This window comes from Mus caroli, unplaced genomic scaffold, assembly GCF_978045245.1.
Source record: "Mus caroli unplaced genomic scaffold, Mus_caroli_1 scaffold_8, whole genome shotgun sequence".
NCBI classification, from domain to species: Eukaryota; Metazoa; Chordata; class Mammalia; order Rodentia; family Muridae; genus Mus; species Mus caroli.
The window spans coordinates 115335542-115357433 of NW_028227263.1; the positions used below are offsets into that span (position 1 = coordinate 115335542).

A 21892-nucleotide genomic window follows, 5' to 3' on the forward strand; every position below is an offset into this window, starting at 1 on the left:
ATGTGGGCTCTCTCTCACCTACTTGCTCTAGGGCAGAGCCTGCCTGATGCCATATTTCCTACCATGTTGACCACAGACTCACCCTCTGAAACGGTCTGCAAGCCTCTAATTAAAAGTGTTTTTTTCTTTTTTTCAGCCAGGCAGGGCGGGCACACTCCTTTGATCCTAACACTTGGGAGGCAGAGGCCAGCAGATCTCTAAATTCAAGTCCAGACTGGTGTACAGAGCAAGTTCTAGGAGAGCCAGGGCCACATAAAGAAACTCTGTCTTGAAAAAACAAAAGTATTTTTTTCCTCCCAGAGGCAGGGTTAGGTGAATCTCTGAATTTGAGGCCAGTCTGGTCTATACAGCAAAGTCTAGGATACTCAGGGTTACACAGAAAGACTCTGTCTCAAATATATATATATATATATTCCCTGTAAGCTTGTATTTTTCAAAACCAATTTAAGTGTGCTTAAATGCTTTAACCTCCCTTCTAGCCCACCACCCACCAGAGGCAGTGGAAAGGGAAGGTTAATAGAGCAGAGGAGGATGTGGGCTGTTTAGAAATAGTTCTTTGGGGCGAACCCAGTCTTCGTTGTCAGGATAGCAGCAAGCAGTTCAGTTCACATGAATCAGCAGTGGTAGCTCAATTCACTTGTAAACAATATTCACGAATCAGCCATAGCAGTGGCTTGCATCCATCCAGAAGAAACCTCAAGGCTCTTCCAAATTGACCAGAGTCCACAGAAGCAGCAAGAAGCCACTGGAATGCCACCAGAAGTTCTTTGGTGTGTTTCTCTCTACGAAATCACAACAAACGGTGACTAGCAAAGAATGGCAAGATGACCCACTGTCACCTAACACCTACGTCTGTTGGGTTATACTTATCCCCTTTTCAAACATCATGTGTTCTCTCAAGCATCTGCTCAACAAAACATCACATGCCTTCTTTCCAAGTAGCTTCCAGAAAAACACCATGTGTCTGTTCTCAGCAAAACATCTTCCCACGTGTCTGCTTCAGCACAACCATAAGACAGTTTCCAGAGCCGGGCGTGGTGGCGCACGCCTTTAATCCCAGCACTCGGGAGGCAGAGGCAGGCGGATTTCCGAGTTCGAGGCCAGCCTGGTCTACAAAGTGAGTTCCAGGACAGCCAGGGCTACACAGAGAAACCCTGTCTCGAAAAACCAAAAAAAAAAAAAAAAAAAAAAAGACAGTTTCCAGAAAAATATCCATGTCACAAAGAGACCAGAAATTTCCACTTCATTTTCCTGTGCTGCCTCAGTCATGGGGTCTTCTCACAGCAATAGGAGAGTATCTAAGACAAATGCAGTGCCTACCTCGGGAAGGAACTGCTACAGGAATGGAGGCCAAAGGGAAGCACAGCTTTACCTAGAATGTGGAGCAAGTCTTCTACAACAAGAAGAAATCTACACATTATCTTGGTAATGAAAAATAAATAGTGAAGACACATTCAAAGGGGGCATTAAGAAGACTGTGTATAATGGCAAAAATTTCAGTATTTGACAAAATAAGAATTTGGCACACAGATGAATATGGAAGAAATTGACTCTAATGCCAGGAAAGGAATGACAAGGATAAGAACAAGCAGGCAAAGAGAGAGGATTCCTTCTTCCATGTCCTTTATGTAGGTTTCCAGCAGAAGGTGTGGCCCTGATTAGAGGCAGATCTTCCCACCTCAAAAGATCTGGATTAAAGGTGGGTCTTCCTACCTCAAAGGTCCAGATAAGAAGTAGATACCCCCCCCAATCAAATGATTTAATTAAGAAAAAAATCCCTCACAGGTGTTCCCATTTGGGAGTTTTATTTAACTTGAGATGCAGTCAAGTTGTTAATTAAAATGTCCATAATTGATGCTTGTAAAACAAATAAAACAATAACTATATTTAGAGACAATATTCAAGGCTTGTCACAATATAACATAATCACATTTTGTTCAAGAGACAAACAAAACCTACCAAAGTCATAATCCAAAAATTAATGCTCCAAGCTTGCCAGCAACCATGATTGATAATATTACAGATAATAATAGACTTTTTGTTTTTAATTTTTTAAAATTTTGTTTAAGATGGGGTATGTTACATAGCTCAGTATATCCTGGAACTCACTCTGTAGACCAGATAAAGACAAGTTGATAGCCAAAGATGGCCACCACAAGTTCATATCATATCTCCTTACATCATGCTTAATTTCAAAATAAAAAAATAAGCAGGTTATAGTTATGTCTAATAAAGCTATACCTTGTACAATTGCAAATGCATTGTAAATTTAGGATAGGTGGCAGTGTGTCTTGGACATTCTTTTAGTATCTCAAACTTAAGTATGATAACCATTGATATTTTCTTAATTGATGCTATATCACATGATAAAGAAATTAGAGAAAGAAAACAAATATCTTAACAAAATTTGACAGAAACATGTCAATCATAGTCTATTTTCTGTACCTGGTCATGCACCCTTATAACTACCTTTCTTTACTACCCATTCTGTATTTCCATCACACTTGGCAAAAACACAGCAGGTCTTTGTATTTTTCATGAAGAAGTGGTGCATATCTTCATTCATGATGGGTCCACACCCCTTGTCATCCTGTCTGGATTGGGCTGTCGTAGTTCCCTATTGACTTTAATCACAGGACACGGTAGCACCAAGAGGTGCCTTAAAGGATCTTCAGATATAATCCTTCTTATCTCCATTGTGGAGAAGCAATCCAAATTCTCCATGGTAATCTGGATCAATTACCCCTCTGAACAGTTATTCCTATCAAAAGTGATTGGTTTAAGGGCATTAGAAACCCAAAGTGGGCAGGGGGTATTCTGAGATTCTAGTTCAACAGAATAGTTGTTGCTCTTGGCAGGAGCACTCTCCACTCTGGAACCAAAACTTCTAGACCAGCAGAATTTAAGGCTACAGGAACAGGAAGTAAGCATTTTCCTTGTGAGTCACTAGGGGTGGTAATGAATGGAACTGTTTCCACCTGTTGATTCCTGGACTTTTGGATCATGGCTATGGAAGAAACTGAGACATTTATTGGATACTGACTCAAGGCATATACCACCTTCTGGAGATCCCTGCTCTAGCCCTCCAGGGTGCTGCACATAATTGTCACCGTAATGGTGTCTTCAAAAGGCCATTCCATTTTTCTATCAGGCCAGCTGCTTCAGGATGGTGGGGAACATGGTAAGACCAGTGGATTTCATGGTCGTGGGCCTACTGTCGTACTTCTTTAGTTCTGAAGTGAGTTCCTTCCTCAGAAGCAATATTGTGTGGAATACCATGAAGTTGAGTAAGGCATTCTGCAAGTCTACAGATGGTGGTTTTGGGAGAAGCACTAGGTACAGGGAAGGTGAATCCATAACCAGAATAAGTATCTAGTCCATGTTGGCTCCTCTGGAAAGCTGTGGCATGATGGCCATGGGGCTGCCCAGAACATCATCCCTATATCCACTGTCATCCCAGACAGAGCTGAATGGGAAGCTCATTGGCATGGCCTTTCGTGTTCTACCCCCATCGTGTCCATCGTGGATCTGATGTGCCGCCTGGAGAAACCTGCCAAGTATGAGGACACCAAGAAGGTGGTGAAGCAGGCATCTGAGTGCTCACTGAAGGGCATTCTGGGCCACACTGAGGACTAGGTTGTCTCCTGTGACTTCAACAGAAACTCCACTCTTGCACCTTTCATGCTGGGGCTGGCATTGCTCTCAATGACAACTTTGTGAAGCGCATTTCCTGGTATGACAATGAATACGGCTACAGCAACAGGGTGGTGGACCTCATGGCCTACATGGCCTCCAAGGAGTAAGAAACCCTGGACCACCCACCCCAGCAAGGACACTGAGAACAAGAAAGAGGCCTTTGGTTGCTGAGGAGTCCCTGTCTCAACTCGGCCCCCAACACTGAGCATCTCCCTCACAATTTCCACCCCAGGCCCCCATAATAACAGGAGGGGACTAGGGAGCCCTCCCTACTATCTTTGAATACCATCAATAAAGTTCGCTGCACCCACCTCAAAAAACAAAGTATCTAGTCCAGTAAAGACAAAGTGTCCTTTCCAAGGAGGAAGTGTTCCAATGTAGTCACTCTGTTACCAGGTCATTGGCTGGTCACCTTGGGGGAATAGTACCATATCTGGAACTCAGTGTTGGTTTCCGCTGTTGGCAGATCTGGCACTCAACAACCATTGTAGCCAGGTCAGCCTTGGTGAATGGAAGTCCATACTGTTGAGCCCAAGCATCTCTGCTACCATGGCCACTTTATTCATGTGCCCATTAGGGAATGACAGGAATGGTTGGGGAAAGAGGCTGACTATTCATAGAACGGGTCATCTTATCTACTTGATTATTGAACTCCTCGGCTGAAGTCACCTCTTTTTTTTTTTTTTAAAGATTTATTTATTTATTACATGTAAGTACACTGTAGCTGTCTTCAAACATGCCAAAAGAGGGCATCAAATCTCATTACAGATGGTTGTGAGCCACCATGTGGTTGCTGGGATTTGAACTCAGGACTTCTGGAAGAGCAGTCAGTGCTCTTAACCACTGAGCCATGTCTCCAGCCCCTGAAGTCACCTCTTGACGATCATTTATATGACACACAAACATCTTCGACACAAACATCTTCCATCTTTTGAACATTTAGAGAGATATATCCACATACTTTCTCCCCAGATGTCTTTCTCACCAATTTTCCAATCATGTTTTTTTTCAAGTCCCTGACCATCCAGCCAATCCGTTGACTATCGTCCATGAATCAGTGAGCAATCCCAATTCTGGCCATTTCTCCTTCTAAACAAAATGTGTGACCACCAGAAGCTCTGCCCACTGTGAAGATTTCCCTTCAGTAGTCTTTCAGGGTTGTCCCAGAAAAGGGTTGTAATGCTGCAGCTGTCCACTTCTGTGTGTTGCATGCGTATAACGTACAGAACCATCAGTAAACCAGGCCCTAGTCATCTCTTCTTTAGTCAACAGAGCACAGGCGACACACCGTGAGGCTATAGGTGCATGCTTGGCAGGAGATGGCATTGTAAGAGTAGAAACCATAGGCATTTGGGCAACTTCCTCATGTAACTTGATTGTTCCTTCAGGATATGTTTGGGTCCAATCACATGCATACCATTTGATATTGATATTGCACATCCTACTTTACCTTGTTTAATGAAAATCTAAATATAGCAAATCCTCTCTCTCCTGATCCTCAATAACATTTACTTAATAAATCTATTTAATATTGTTTATGATTATTGGATGGTAAGTTATATTTTATTCATGTTAGATAACTAATTAGTGCTTAATATCTAACCAATCTGTACCTTATGTTTTAGGAGACAATTTTTTTGTTTTCTTTTTATAAATTTTATTATCATTATTTTGGAGAACAACTTTTCCTTCGTACAATGCAATTAATAGAGTCGATAATTCTTGGTTGTCAACTTGATTACATCCGGACTTAACTAAAACCCCCAAAATAGAGGGCACACCTCTGAGGGCTTTCTGCTCATTTTGAAGTGGGAAGATCTACTGTGAATCTGGATTTTTTTAATAAGGAAGACACATCTTTAGTCCAGAACTTTAATTCAGTTTTAAACTGGGCCATGCTTTTTTTCCTGGAAGCCTATATAAGGACATGGAGGAATGAAACTTTCACTCTTTGCCTGCTAGTCCTCACCTTGCCAGCAAATCCTTCATTGGCAAGTGTTCTTTCACACAACCCAGTCTAGGTTGGCTACCGCGTCCCCTCTGGTGACGTAGAGAGTCGCATGGCCTCCTGGGAAATGTAGTTCAAGACTTGGCCAGCGACGGGTCTCGCGGTGGACCCTAGGCTTGCTTTATCAGACACACCAGGAAGCCAGTTAGAAGCTGCCTGCATGCCTGCTTGCTGGCTGGGAGCGCACGAAGCTGTGGGGGAGGACAACTGAGGAGCGTCGCGCGTTCCCGAACCCCAAAGAGAATCCCAATGTGAGACCTGAGTGTTTGAGACCAAACCATCCCCGGGCAGTCTGATGAGAGGAAGCCGCCTGCCTAGTCCTGTGGGTACCAGTGAGCAATGGAAATCCTAGTGTGTGATACCCTGATGAGACCTGGTGTGTGGAAGGGAAGTGAATTGAGAGAAACTAGGCGCGGATAAGATTGATGGACTAATGGGGAGGCACCAAAGTGCTGGGTAGCCTAAAGAAGGTGAGGTTAACACTGTAGCGTGTTTGATTTGTGCATGTGATGACCCCTGAATGTGGATCACCTGGGTGGCAGGGAGTGGGGACAGTCTGAACCCTCTAAAGCTCATTTCCACCTCAAATCGTGATTAATACCTGAAAAGGCTTGGGTTCAAGGCCGATTATTGTCCTTTTGCTTCAGTGAGTAGAGGCGATCTCAACTCCAGAAGGATGGCATGGCGGGGGCTTGGGGAAAGGAGAGGTTTCGTGCGGAAGGTTGCTGTGTAGTTCATAGACACACCTGTAAACAGTCTGTTTTGCTTTCAAGGGTTGTAGGCAGCAGGGGTGGAAGCAGGGAGGGTCTTACCTTTCTGGGAAGGAATGTGTGGCCTTGAGGATGGAGGAAGAGGGAAGTGGAAGGGGACCCTTTCGTGTATAGCCATCACGCTGGAGGTGTTGGTACTGGTAGATACAGTTAGTTTAGATTTTTTTTTTCTTTTTCTTTCTTCTTTGTCCCCGTCCCCCCCCCCCTCCTCCTCCTCCATTTTGAGACGGGCTCTCACTATGTACCCCCTGGCTTTCCTGGAATTCACTAAGTAGACCAGGCTGGCCCGAAAAGCACAGAACTATGCCTTCCTCCACCTCCCCGTTACTAGAATTCAAGGTGTTCAGTTTTGAGATGGTACTTGAGTTAAAATTTAAGGCCTCAACTGTTTTTTTTTTTTACAGATAGATGACCACATTCCTAATCTAACATAAACAAGAAGAGATGACAGTAGGTAGAAGAAACGTAAAGAAGGTTCTTCTGGCTTGGAGATGGCTGTGGAGGAGGAGGAGGAGGAGGGGGAGGAGGAGGAGGAGCAGCAGCAGCAGTAGCAGCAGCACACCTTTAATCCCAGCACTTGGGAGGCAGAGGCAGGCAGCTTTCTGAGTTCGAGGCCAGCCTGATTTAGAGAGTGAGTTCCAGGACAGCCGGGCTACACAGACAAACCCTGTAGTGAGAATTCTGGAAGTCTGGGTTCTCAAAAAGCACAGAAATATAAGAATATGCTTTCATTTTAATCCCAGCTGTGGGGATATGCTGATTTGCCTCATGCTCTAGCAGAGGGATGGTTTTACCAGTTGGAGACAGATTCTGTAATTGTGTGCTGTTTGGAATTCTGGGAATATTTCAGAGGGTAAATGCTTAAGCCCCATAGGTGGTGGTGTTTGGTCATTCCTCCCTGCGCGACCCCCCCCATTGGTTGTAGTTTGTTAGTCACACTCCAGGAAGAACCAAGAGGAAGAAGTTCAATTCAAAGATCTCCACTCTCTCCCCTCTGTCCTTCTTACTCTCCTATCTAGTGATAGGGGGTGAAATGGGGGTGGGGAAAAAAGGAGAACACACAAAGTAGCAAAGACAGCTACAGAAGATTCTCTGTGAATGAGAGCCACGCAGGGTCCAGGTCTCAGTGACACCACTAAAGTATTTTCAGAACACTTTTTGCTTTTATGTTTTAGTTAATGTGAATTTTTAGTTGTAATTTTAGTCTCTATTAGTACCTTGTTTTTTTGTTTGTTTGTTTGTTTGTTTTGGTTTTTGGTTTGTGTGCTTTCTGCAGCTTGTCTTAAAAGGTCCTTTCTTACTCATTTTCATATCCGTTCTTTATAGATGTGCGATCTTTGCAAACAGTCACTGCTTCACATTGAGGTTTTGTTTTCAGTTTTTAAAACTTATTTTTATTTGATTATTTTATGTATATGGTATTTTGCCTAAATGTATGTTTGTGTGCCACATGCATACAAGACCCACTAAAGTCAGAGGAGAGCATTGGATCCCCTGGAACTGAAGGCAGAGACAGTTGTGAGCTAGCGTGGGTGCCAGGGATCGAACCTGGGTCCTCTGGAAAAGCAGCTTTGCCCTAAGCCACCTTTTTAGCCCTGCAGTTTGTTTTTAACAAATTTCAGGTTCCACCTATTGTTAAAAGATTCAGGGTTGGATTTTATATGTGCATTTTCCATTGCCGTGTAAACAACGTTTCATAAATTGTGCCACCACATTTTAAGAAGTAAATTAGAAAAATAACTAAGACACACAGTGGACGGTTTCTGGTCTTTTAAATTAGAGAAGAGCTGGCTTTCACAGAAAACACAGATTAAAAGCATCATTGGTGACTCTCAGGGAGAAGAACACAGAATGGTAATGCTATTGTGCCTACTTTTAGATAGCCTTGGATCCATTCATATCTCCTAGTAGGACACATAGACATATCATTTTCAAACTAGATACACAAACATAATTTTGCTTAGTATTTTTATTGCTATCATCTGAAGTAAAAACATAAGGGTTCTTTGGAAATTTGGTTGGATTGTGTTTTGCTGGGGCAAACACGTGAAAGAACATTTAGCTGAAGCGGACACAGGTAAAAGGCTAAGGCAGACTCGTGAAGGAGCATTTGAGCTGAAGCAGACACGGGTGAAAGGATGTTCTTCTCCAATAAGGTCACAGCTCCTAATCCTTCCCTAAACAGTTCAGTAACTAGGGATCAAGCATTCAAATGTATGAACCTGTGGGGGCCATGCTTATTTAAAAACCACCATGTGGTATGAAATAATTTATGTGCCTGGCCCTTTAAATGACCCTTTGCTCTTCAGTGTCAGTTGGCTCTTGGACTTCTGGGAACAGGAGAGGATATAAAAGCCAGCAGAGGCTGAGAGGTGAGTGGAGAGAGTAGTAAGTAGGAAAGGGGGAGGGGGAGGGGGGGAAGAGAGGAGAGAGGGGGAGGGGGAGGGGGGAAGAGAGGGGAGAGAGAGGGAAAGGGGGAGGGAGGAGAGAGGGGGAGGGGGAGGGAGGGGAGGGAGGGGGAGAGAGGAGAGAAAGGGGGAGGGGGAGAGAGAAGGAGAGGGCGAGAGAGAGAGAGAGAGAGAGAGAGAGAGAGAGAGAGAGAGAGAGAGAGAGAGAGAGGAGTAGGATTGGGGAGTAGGCAGAAGCAGAGTCCAGGAGAAGAACAGGGTCAGAGAAGACAGTTGATGCAGGAAGAAAGAAGACTGTTTAGGGCTGGAGGAGAGAGAAGATTTTGAAGAATGAATCTATAAGGCAGTTGAAAGTGAACTGGGCTAGCAGACTGAGGTAGCAGTTAAGCTTAGAGAAGCTGAGCTGAGACAGAGAAGATATTTTTAGGAGACAGATAAAACAAGAACCCACAAACAAAGAAATTAAAAATAAAAGAAAAAAAATTAAAGAGCAAAAAGCTACACCACCACATCAGCTCTCTCAGTAAATATCTGTGAGTCTGGTGAGGGTGTAGTTAGGCTTCAAACGCGTCTAGTTTTGTGGTGTGCCTTCTGTTGTGTGCTGTGAATGGAAATGACTCTGTAGGTATCAGACTGTTGTTGGCCATGAAGAGGATAGAAGGCACTGGTTATCGATGTGCATGGGAGAGCCCTGGGCAGGTGGAGTGGGCTTTCAGCTGGGAGATGACCATTGGGTATCTAATTCAGGAATGGGGTAGTTAGAGGGAACATTTATGGAAAGACAGAGTGATCCTATTTCATATGCTGGTCTTTGTGGTGGTTTGGGTATAACTAATTGAATTCCAATTATCTCTCTTTAGTTGAGTAACTCTGGCTTTGTAAGGGAGTAGAATTCCCTCAGAGCCCCTAAGCTCTTTCTCCAAGGAAGGAAAAAGCCCTTCACATATTCCCATTTGGAAGCTCTGTGGAGGTGTGGATGACAATGGCCCCCATAAGCTCATATGTTTGAATGTTTGGTCCCCAGTTAGTAGAACAATTTGGGAAGGATTAGGAGTTGTGGCCTTGTTGGAATAGGTGTGTCACTGCAGATGGGTTTTGAGGTTTCAGAAGCCCATACCGGTCCCATTGTCTGTCTGTCTCTTTGCCTGCTGCCTGCTGCCTGTGGTTTAGGATGTAAAGCTCTCAACTAGTGCTCCAGCACCATGCCTGCCTGCTTCCTGCCATTATGATCGTGGACTAACCCTCTAAAACTGAAGTAAGGCCCCAGTTAAATAGTTCTTTTAATAGAGTTGCCTTGGTCTTTCTTGGTCATGGTGTCCATTCACAGAAGTAGAATAGCAACTGAGACAAACTTCAAAGAAGTCTTAACCTCTCATGGTTCTTTCCCTCTAGCTTTCTCGGGCTCTACCTGGTTGATCGTGGAACCCAGAAGAGGACTAGTCAACTCAAGTTTTAAGCCATGGCCCAAGTAAGTTGGAATTGTCTGCCAAGCTAGCATGTAAATATCTATTATTACTTGTCCTTAAACCGCTTCTCTGAGTTTCTTCCAACTGGTAAGGGATGGTTGTGAAGCACTCTAGAGCTGGCGGCCATTGCTTTGGTGTTCTAACCTTCTGACAAAGAACCAAAGGAGAGGAAGGTCATCTCTGTACAGGGAGTACTAGAGCTTCCTTCCCAAACCATGGCTTTGTAAGGTAGAATTGTGTGCTTAAAGGGGAATAGAGAATGAGCATGTTTTTATTGAGTTCATAGAATTGGATATTTCAATTAGTCAAGATGGGATGCGCCACTGGTTGGAATTCACTTTGGTGTGGCACTTGGTTATGCCTTTGGTAAAAGTTATGGGACATTGAATGCATAGGGGTTTAAGATGTTGCATTTATCTGTCTGTAACATGAAGAATAAGCAAGAACACAGAAAGAATGATATCTGTATTGTAAAGATGGCTTATCAGAAAAGGCTTTGCTCAACTCTGTAAGTCACATCTCTGTCATGAGCCTTTTGACAATTAAAGATGGTTCAGAGACAGTGAAGTGTGGCTGTTGTTATTATTCTTGGGCTATTATTGACATGTGGAACATGTGTTGATTGGAAGGTACACAGTATGAAGTATTAAGAAGTGGATTTCTTAAGGAATTATTATAATTAATTTAATTTTGTCAATTGGAAGTATTTATTCCAGACCTAAGTGTAGCACCAAGTGTCTAGAGCACAGGGGTTTTGAAGGCAGAGACCATGTCCCAGTGTCTCACTCAGCAGCTGCGGGGTGGGGGTGGGGTTGGGGAGTGGGGCATCTTACTTTACTAAGTTAAACAATTAGCTGGAGAAATCTTTATGCAGATAAGTTAGCTAGGGCATTTTGACCTTTGACCTTGGGTTCCTAAATAGAGTTAGTAATTTCCATGGGTTTCTTCACAAGGAGATTAAGTTCTAGCTAAACCTGAAATAAATAGCCTCAGCAAGGATACAAGATGGAGCTGGACAGTGGTGGCGAGGGCCTTTGATTCCAGCACCTGGGAGTCAGAGGAAGGAGGATCTCCAAGTTCAAGGCCAGCCTGGTCTACAGACTGAATTCCAGGACAGCCAGGGCTACACAGAGAAACTGTGTTTTGAAAAAAATGAAACAAAACCAAACAAATACAAGATGGAGGGACCTCTCTGCACTGTCTTGCCCTGTCACATCACTCTCACAAACTGTCACCATTCTGCAAATCTGGAAGCCTTGATAGATATAGATATTTATATATCATCCATCTGTCCATCTATCTATCTATCTATCTATCTATCTATCTATCTATCTATCTATCTATCATCTATCTATCTATATGAAGGGCGCAAAGGATGCCATGCAGGCCTGTGCAGGCCCTGTGCATGCTGCCTTAGTTTCTGTGAGTTCATGTGAGCTTTGCTCATGTTGATTCAGAGGGCCTTGTTGTCTTGGTGTCCTCCATCCTCTCTGGCTCTTACACTTTTTCCATCTCCTCTTTGGCAGGGCTTCCTAAGCCATGAGGGGAAGGGGGATTTGATGAAGACATCCCATTTAGGGCTGAGTGTTCCCAGGTCTCTTGCTCTACATGATGACTGTCTATAGGTTTCTGTATTTGTTCCCATCTGCTGCAGGAGGGAGCCTCTCAGATGGTGGCTGAGCAAGAATAGCAGAATGTCATTAGGAGTCCTTTTATTGCTATATATTTTTTTAAGAACAGTAATAATTGATTTTACCCTATGTTCCTGGGCTATCTAATCTCTGGTTTTTGGTCACCCAAACAATGTTAGGTATTGATTCCATAACGTGGAGTGGGCCTTAAGTCAAAGCTGATATTGGGTTGGTTACTCCCACAAGCTATGTGCCACCACTGCTAGAGTATATCTTGCAGGCAGGACACCATTGTAGATCAAAGGGCTTGTGGCTAGCTTGGTGTTTATGTTTCTCTTTTCTCTTTTGGTTTATACCCTCCTGTGCCAACAGTGCTAGAAGGTGAAGGCTCTATGTAGGAAACCAGCTTGATCTCTCCATGTTCAATGAGTTGAGAAGGTGTGGTCTTCATCAATGAGACCAGTTTGTGGACAATGACCTATGGTCTTGACAAGTCTGGATTGTTGGGAGATTCCCATGGTGCCAACAACTCAATTAGATGTAATTTAATTCCAGTCCTGGCGGCTTCATTTGATGACAAGAGATGGCCAACTGGGATTCTGTCTCCCCCATTATTTGGTGACTTCATTTAGATTGCCTACATGTATGTATGTATTTTAGGACATTTCTACTGTATAAGGGTTCCATACTACCTCTCAAATGGGCCCTAATTTTACTTGTCTCTCCCTCTCCCCATCCCCTCTCCACTTGATCTTTCTGTGCCAGCAACCCCCCAGTCATCCATAGCTATCTATATATTCTGTTTCTCTTTCCTAATGAGATCTTTCTGTCCCCTCTAGTCCCTTACTCTACACCTGACCTCTATGATTCTATGGGTTGTAGCTTGACATAACAGCTAATAACCACATATAAGCAAATACATACCATAATGTCTTTCTGGGGCTGGTATACCTCAAAGATTTTTTTTTTTTTTTTTTAGTTCTATCCATTTACCAGCAAATTTCATGATATCATTATTTTTTAATGGCTGAGTAATACTCCATTGTATAAATATACCACGTTTTCTTTATCCATTCTTCGGTTGAGGGACATCTAGGTTGTTTCTAGTTTCTGCTTATTACAAATAGGGCGGCATGAGTATAGTTGAGCAAGTATCTTTGCTACAGGATGAAGCGTCTTTGGGCATATGCCCAGGCGAGAGTGGTATAGCTGGGTCTCGAGGTAGACTGATGCCCATCTTCCTGAGGAACCACCACACTGATTTCCACAGTGGCTGGACAAGTTTTCAATCTCACCAGCAATGGTGAGTGTCCCCCTTAGTCCACATCCTCACCAGCATGAGGTGTCATTGTTCTATTGATCTTAAGCCCTTCTTATAGGAGTAAGGTGAATCTCAAAGTTTTGATTTACATTACCATGATAACTAAGGATGTTAGACATTTTTTTTAAGTGTTTGCTAGCCATTTGAATTTGCTCTTGAGAATTCCATTTAGATCCTTGTCCTATTTTTTCCCCCTTTTTTCTCCCTCCCCCTCCCCTGCTTGCTCACTTTATTTTGTTTCTCATTACAGATAGTCGTGAGCCGCCATTTGGTTGCTGGGATTTGAACTCATGACCCCCATCCCATTTTTAACTGGGTTATTTGTTTTCTTGATACCTAGTTTCTTGAGTTCTTTATACAGATTGTATATTAGCCCTCAATGGGATGTACAGTTGGTAAAATCTTTCCCCATTCTTTGAATAACAGTGTCCTTTTCAGTTTCCTAAGGCCCCATTTATTAACAGTTGATTTTCTTGCCTATATTAACAGTGTCCTGTTCAGAGAGTCTTTCCCTGTGCTGATGAGTTCAAGGCCATTCCTCAAGGTCTCTTCTGTCAGGTTCAGTGATTCTGGCTTTATGTTGAGGTCTTTGATCCATTTGGAGTTAAGTTTGTACGAGGTGGTAAGCGAAGAGCTATTTGGATTCTTTTACATGCAGCCATCAGTTTGATCAGCCCCATTTATTGAAGATGGTGTCTTCTTATCCAGTGTGTGTTTCTTTATCAAAAATCAGGTGTCCATAGGTGCGTGGGTTAATATCTGGGTCGTCAATTCAGTTCTCTTGATCAACATGTCTGTTTATGTGTCTGTACCATGCTGTTTTTATTATTGGAGATTTGTTGTGAGATTAGGGATTCATTTCCACGTCGCTTCCTGCCCTATTCCAGACTACCAGCTCTAGGTGTTCATTCATTTTTTTCTGCTCACTTCTCTTTGTTCAGCGTTTCCCCTTCCATCCAAACATTTTCTTCAAGCTCACCTCCGATATTTTGGTGTATCCTTTTAGAGATTGATGACGTTCAGAGATGTGGCCGTAGACTTCTCTCCAGAGGAGTGGGAGTGTCTGAGCCTGGACCAGAGGAGTTTATACAGAGATGTGATGCTGGAGAGCTACAGCCACCTCATCTCAGTGGGTAAGATTCAGAGCTCAGCCCTGAATGTTCCTGCAGCAGCCACGGGGTCTTTTTCCAAGTCGTAGAGGAGTTCCTCTGAAGTTGGTTTATACAGAATTAGCAATAGTCCCTCCTGGCGAGATCCTCCCATCTCCCTGACCACTTAGAAATACTTTTTGACTTTCTCTTGTTCTTACTATTCTCTCTTATAACCGAGGAACCAGATGATAAACGTACAGTTCTTACCATGTGCTCATTTCCTGTTTTAAAAATATCTTCTGGGCAGGACTTTTTGTTTATCGGCCACATCTGTTCTCCTTGTTGGAAAAAGGACAAGACCCCTGGATGATTTTGAGGAATGAGACAAGGGGACCTTATCCAGGTGAGTGAGGGCTGGGGTGAAGTGGGACAGTCATCAGATAAGATGATGGCTGTCTTAGTTAGGGTGCTGGTTGCTGTGGTGAGATAATCATGACCAAAGAGCAAGCTGGGGAGAAAAGGGTTTATTGGCCATTTTTAAAGCCATTCATCTTATACTCTAGTATTTTCTCTATTTATATTGGATGCTTTATCTGTTTTGAATAAACACCATGAATTTATCTTTCAGACATAGATTTCAGTTCTCAGAACAAGAAGTTACTGGGAAAGCCTAGCACATATGAAGAATTATCTCAAAGGGAAATGAAGGACTATTTTAGAAAACACAGTCTTGAAGATTTCTGTTTTGGAGATGACTGGGAAGGTAAAAATCAGTTTCAAACGCATCAAAATCAGGAATATTTTAAGCAACTGGCAGTCGCCTATGAAAAAGTGCTCACTGTGAACCAGGGTATAGTTTTCAACCACCAGAGACTGAAGGCAGGAGAGAAAGCAATTGAAATTCAGTGTGAAAAAGCCCTTACTGGGGAATCTGACCGTAGTCTTCCTCAGCTAACTCCCCCTGGTAACGAAGTCCACAAAGACAAGGAGTGTGGGGACACCTCTGCTCCTGCATCGGAGCGCACACACTGTCAGAGAGCTCACTGTCCCCAGACACCTCAGCAAGGGAAGGAAGCTGGTTTGCTTTCAGGAGTACTGGGCCTTCAGCAAGGTCACACTGGTGAGAAGTCCTATGACTGTAAGGAGTGCGGCAAGTCCTTTACTTTGAAGTCAAACTTGACGCGACATCGCAGAATTCACACCGGTGAGAGGCCATACACGTGTCATGGATGTGGAAAGGCGTTTACACAGAAATCCCATCTCTTGTCACATCAGAAAATTCACACTGGAAAAAAAGCTTATGTCTGTGGGGTCTGTGGAAAAGCTTTTCACTGTGACTCAAGCCTGACCAGTCATCAGAATATTCATTACCATGCAGTTGATGCTGGCAAGAAAGCATACGAATGTAAAAAGTGTGGCAAGGATTTCGATTGTCACTCAGGTCTCATTGATCACCAGAAAGTCCACACTGGAGAGAAACCTTTTAAATGTAAGCACTGTGGAAGGCTTTTTAGGTTTCATTCACATCTTAGGGCGCACACACGGATTCACTCTGGTGTGAAGTCCTATGACTGTAAGGAATGTGGAAAATCCTTTAATTTGAGGTCAAACTTGATGCGACATCACAGAGTTCACACAGGTGAGAGGCCGTACACGTGTCACGGATGTGGAAAGGCGTTTACACAGAAATCCCATCTCACGTCACACCAGAAAATTCACACCGGAGAAAAAGCCTATGTCTGTGGAGTCTGTGGAAAAGCTTTTAGTCGCGGCTCAAGCCTGACCAGTCATCAGAATATTCATTGTTATGTGGTCAATGCTGGCAAGAAAGTGTATGAGTGTAAAGAATGTGGCAAGGCTTTTGGTTGTCATTCAAATCTTAGTCGCCATCAGAAAATCCATGCTGGAGAGAAACCGTTTAAATGCAGGGACTGTGAAAAGGCCTTTGGTCAAAGAGCACATCTTACCAAACATCGGAGAATTCACACTGGTGAAGAAGGCCCTGATGAATGTCAGAGTGTGGAAAAGTTTTTCCTTGAAGACCACAACTATGTCGACATCAGAAAATCCATACTGGTGTGAAATGATGGAATGTAGAATGTGGCTCTTATTCGTGGTTTTTATTGTACCCACACTGGAATATTCACATTAGTGGCAAGCCCTGAGTCCCAGGGATGTGGGAATGCCTACAACTGGAGTGCAGGCGTAATTGTCACCAGAGCATTCATACTGAGGAAAGAAAATAGTCCAAGGAATATGGAAAGACTATTCACGGTTTAAAGCTTAAATCATCATCAGACAATGTGTACTGTGGAGGAGGGTTAGCAACCAGGCGTCTCCACCATCAACCTCAGGGACCCAGGGACCACAGGATACATCATCACCCGCTGGCAGGATGCAAGGCACTCGCACCACATCCTTCCCAAGCACGTGTACAGCATGCTCTTATAAAAAGCCCGTGCCTCCTTGTAGAGAGAATCCATTGTGTACTGTGTGGGGTCATCACCCATCAATAAATAGCTGAAGGCCTATTAGCTGAAATAGAAGGAAATTAGCAAGAGATAGAAAGTGGGACATCTGGTAGCAAAAGATTTGAACTTTGGAAGTTAGACAGAGGCAGGAGATTCCCTGAACTCTGGAGGAGATAGAAGCGTGAAACCGAGGATAGGCAACTAACCCTGCGGAGGACAGAACAGTTTAACAGTTAAGGAAGTGACAAGCTAGTCAAGGAGCAAGCCCAAGCTTATCAAACAGCCATTTATTCATAAGAAATTAAGTCTAGAAACAAAGAGGCCAGGTAGAAAAGCTCGAGGCGAGGCTGTACCTCCTCTCCCTGTTCTTTTCCCCTCCACCTTTGCCCAGAGGCAGCTTCTGTATGCTCCCTCCTCAATAAACCTCCCAGGTGAGACCTGTCACGTGGTGTGACTTTGTGGTGTTCGTTGCTCAGATCATAACAAGGAACCTCAAGTATGTAATTGATACGGGAAGTTCTTTATCTGGTGTTCAAGGCTTATAGCTGCTGTTTCCAACCTGTGGGTCACAGCCATTGGAAAATACGTATTTCTGATGGTCTTAGGACCTGAGGCACTGCTCTGTAGCAAAATTACACTCATCAAGCAGCAACAAGAATGAATTTATGGTTGGAGGTTCCAAAGACCATTGGAAATGTGTTTTCTAATGGCTGCTGCCCACAGGTTGAGAACTGGTGGCTTATAACATTCCTTTTTTTTTTTTTTTTTAAAGAAAATCAGAGGTATAATTGTAAAAGGCTTTTAACGCAAGAAGGTACCGATTGGTCATCAGTTATACCCTATTAGAGAGGCAATAGGGTATATTTAGAAGGTACATTTCAAGGCAATGAAATGAAGGTGCAAAAATTATATTTTGACGTGTCATATGCTGATGGCTTATATTCTATGCAAACATTAATGATTCTTTTTTCTAGTACGACCCCAAAGTCCAAAGAAAATGGAAAACCATGTCAAAGTAAATCAGGCTATACTATAAAGCAGTAGGAACCCTTATGTGAAATTTGCCAAATTGTGCTGACAGAATTCTGATAACAGAATTAAATGAGGAGTGTATTGGACAGGATATTTCCTGGAAAAATATAAATTGGTGTGTGTGTATCTGTGTGTATGTGTGTGCAGTGTGTGTGTGTTTCTCAAGGTACATGTGGAGAAGTAAGCTCTCTTCTACCATGGGGGTCTCAGGGATCAAGTTGAAGTTGTCACACTAGAGGCCTTCAAGGCTTGGGCTCCAACTTTTTGTAGTTTTCTTTTTCATGAGCCCAGTGTTTAAGGGAATGAAAATAACAGACTGGATATTTACCTGGAATGTTAAAGCTTTTCTTTAAGTAAATATTGCAAGGTTAATTTTGAGTTCCGTTGAAATTTTTTCATTATTTTTAACATGTATGGTTGTTTTTCCTGTATGTATGTGTGTGTGTGTGTATGTATATGTATATGTGTATGTATGTATGTATGTATGTATGTGCGCCACGTGTGCCTCTGCATGTGGATACCTAATGCCCACGGACGCTGGAAAAGGATGTCAGATCCCCTGCAACTGGAGTTCCCGATGGTTGGTGGCTATTTTGTGGGTGCTGGGAATTGATCCAGGATCATCTGAGAGAGCAGCTAGTGTTCTTAGCCACTGGCCCCCGCCACAATTTATCATCTCAGTTCCTGGTACCTTTCAGTTTATATGATGTAAGGAAATGAGTACATGTATATGTGTGTTGTACATGGTAAGTCATATTTGGATGCTGCCCTATAGTCTCAGGTAGTTGAGTACTTGGTCCCCAGTTGGTGCTGCTGTTTGGAGACATTTAGGAGGTGGCCTTGCTGGCAAAAGTATGTCACCAGAGCAGACTTTGAAAGTTCAAATTCCTACCATTTCCAATTTGCTCTGGCTTCCTGCTTGTACTTTAGAATGTGAGCCCGCAGCGCTCAGCTGGCCTGTCTGCTCACACTTGGCCTTGATGAACTCTTACCCCTCTGGAACCATAAGCCTTTCCTCTTATACATTTCCTTGGACATGGTGTTTTATCACAGCCCTGGAAATGTAGCTAATACAGGAGTCAGTACCAGGGAGTGGGCTGTTGCTGACAGACCGGCTATGCTAATTTTTTGAGGAATGTGGAAGACTTTGGAACTCTGGACTAGAAAAGTAGCTGAATGCTATACTCAGAGCTGAATGGGTCATCCTAGCAGGAGCTAGGTGGTAGTTTATTTGTTGTGGTGGTTTTGTTTTGTTTTTGTCCATTCCTATGAAATGAGCCAAGTCAAGCCAGATTAGATTGTATTAAATACAGGTTTATTGGGAAGCTGCTCTTGGGTGAGTTCCCTGTCCCCAAGGACTGAGGCCAAGGATGTCACCATGGGGAGAGAGAAGGGGGAAAGAAAGAGAGAAAGGGTGTGGGCACAGAGAGAAGAGAAAGGAGGAGAAAGAGAGGGAGAGACCAAAATGTCTGGATTGCATAGGGAGGAGCCTCTGGGGGAAGGGCAGCCCAGCCCCTGGGCAAGAAAATTCAGGGTTGGGGGCAGGGCATGCCAGGTGGGGACTGAGGGATGCTGGGAGAAGCTGGAGGCCACGTCCGCTCTGATATGTAAAATATGCACCTCAGTCCCTTGTCTCATGGCCCCAAACCAAACATCCCAACCTTTTGTTGATTATAAATGAATAAGGGTGGCATAATCATTTATGTCTACTTCCTGCGACATTGGGGCACAGTTTTGGGGTGTGGGCAAAAAGGTGGAATGCTGGCCAAGACCTGGAAGGCTGGTTGTTTCACTGCTGTCCAGGTTGTGGGACCATTTTGGGGTATGAGTGTGTAGCCCCAGTTGAAGCAGTGAGCACCTGGGGGTAACTGTTTTTGGAGTTTTCCTGGATGCAAGTTCTGAGGAAACACTTGGATGTTAGGGGCAGAAGATAAAAGTCGGGAGTTTATGAAGAAAACCTTTTTCTTGGGTGTACACTTGAAACACTTCGGCCCATGGTCTTGGTAGTTGAGGGGGTGGGGTGGGGTGGGTCTCAGGACCAGGGAAAGAGAAATAGATCCCACCCTCAGGAACAGGCAGGTATGTGTGTAGGGGTGAGGTTGCGGGGAACAGCAGGTATGTAGGTAGGGATGAGGTTGGGGGAACAGCAGGTATGTATTAGGGATGAGGTTGGGGGGAAGAAAGGCTCTTTATTGATAGTACTTTTCTTGATTTCAATTGACCTGTGAGAGGTGGATTCTCTGAGGCTTATAAGAATCTTTAAGTTTACAAAAAGATAAATCACTTTCCTGTAACTTTAATTTTTTCAACCCCCCCCTTTTTTAAAGATTTATTTATTATATATAACTACACTGTAGCTGTTTTCAGACACACGAGAAGAGGGTACCAGATCTCATTGCAGATGGTTGTGAACCACCATGTGATTGCTGGGATTTGAACTCAGGATCTTCAGAAGAGCAGTCAGTGCTCTTAACCACTGAGCCATCTCTTCAGCCCTCAACCCTTATTTTTAATGATGGTTCTTAAATGCTTTAACCTCCTTTTGGCCCACCATCTACCAGTGGTAATAGAAAAGAAAGGATTCGGTGGAAGTGGAACTATTTAGTAAGGTTCTTTAGAGCAACTTCCCACTGTGTTGTCTGGAAATGGGCGGTTCAGTTCATGGTTAGCATAGTAGCTCAATCCACTTGCAAACACTTCATGGATACACCAGCAGGCCAGTTTGGTAGAGTTGGGATAGCAATATCAGTGACCCGACCTAGCAGAGACATCTAGGCCTCAATCAATCTTGGCATGAGTCAACTGGAGGAACCAACAGGAACACCAGGAGTTCTCCTCTGTGTTTCTTTCAGTAAAGTGAAGATCAGTGAAGACTTGAGACCCACAAGCATTGCACAGCTAGCTCTGTCTCTGTCACTCTGGATATTAAAGACATTAGAAGCCATTTCCACCAATTCTTGGATGGGGATTTGAGGATCATCTATCTATCTACATTATATTTGAACAGGCAAACTTAGCTTGACTCCAGTTACCCATCTTAGGTTTAACCTTGGAACATATACTTTGATTATTAAATATACCTTATTCTTATTTTGGTATGAATGCATGGAGTTACGGTAGAAGTATGAATTTCCCCATAACAAAGATGGCTGCCCACTATGTGACTGCCCTTGTCCAAGATGGCAGTAAAGTTATAAGTCCACCCTCTTTCTCCCAAAGTCATGATAGTGATCAATCACGTGCTGTTTACTCATCCTGTATACTTTCCTCATGCTGGTGTGGCATCATTAAAATGAACAAGCTAGTCTTTCAGTAACACCATCACAATTCGTGCCAAAATCAATATTACACCTGGATTGGCCCAAACTCAAATCCTATTGCCCCCAACCCCCTTCCTGGTTCTGGGATTACAGATAGACACCATCACATTCACCAATAATTTCACTTTTGGAAAAGAATATAGAGTATGGTGGTTTGAATGAGATTAGTCCCCATAGGCTCATAAGTCAGGGGAAGATTAGGTGTGACCTTGCTGGAGGAGACGTGTCACTAGGGGTGGGCTTTGAGATTTAAAAACCCTACACCAGTCCCAGTCTGTCTGTCTGTCAACGTCCTTGCTGCCTACAGATCAGGATGTGGCTCTCAGGTACTGCTCCCATACCTTGCCTGGCTTTGTGCCATAATGTTCTTCAACATGATAATTTTAAGTAAGCCCCCAGTTAAATGCTTTGTTTGATAAGATTTGCCTTGGTCACAGTGTCTCGTCACAGTAACAGTGAATAGAACAGTGAGTAGACATAGAGGAAGTGAAATTCCCAGAAGTCTTGTCCCCAGCCCCTCCCCACCACAGCACTGAAAACAGATGTAGACACATGGTGACAAGTAACTTCTTACATGGATTCCAGTGATTTGAACCTGGGTCCTCATGCTTGTGCAACTAGCAGTGTTACCCATTGAGCTGTCTCCCCAGCCCACCTGTGATTTATACCAAAAGATTT

The 21892-nt window shown here is 43.5% G+C and overlaps 1 protein-coding gene across 3 annotated transcripts; it reads left to right on the forward strand.

The window, feature by feature from the left end:
- The first annotated feature begins 5800 nt into the window (after positions 1-5800).
- Positions 5801-17311, forward strand: LOC110297688 (uncharacterized). Of its 3 annotated transcripts, none has more exons than XM_085841912.1 (5): positions 5801-6026; positions 10275-10350; positions 14307-14433; positions 14699-14794; positions 15020-17311. In XM_085841912.1, the coding sequence occupies exons 2-5, from the start codon at positions 10342-10344 to the stop codon at positions 16471-16473; spliced, it is 1686 nt and encodes a 561-aa protein (XP_085698038.1). In that variant the 5' UTR covers positions 5801-6026; positions 10275-10341; the 3' UTR covers positions 16474-17311. The 3 variants fall into 3 exon arrangements, with proteins under 3 accessions (XP_085698038.1, XP_085698039.1, XP_085698040.1); XM_085841913.1 differs by lacking the exon at positions 5801-6026 and adding an exon at positions 6033-6174; XM_085841914.1 differs by lacking the exon at positions 5801-6026 and adding an exon at positions 10059-10137.
- Positions 17312-21892: the final 4581 nt, after the last annotated feature.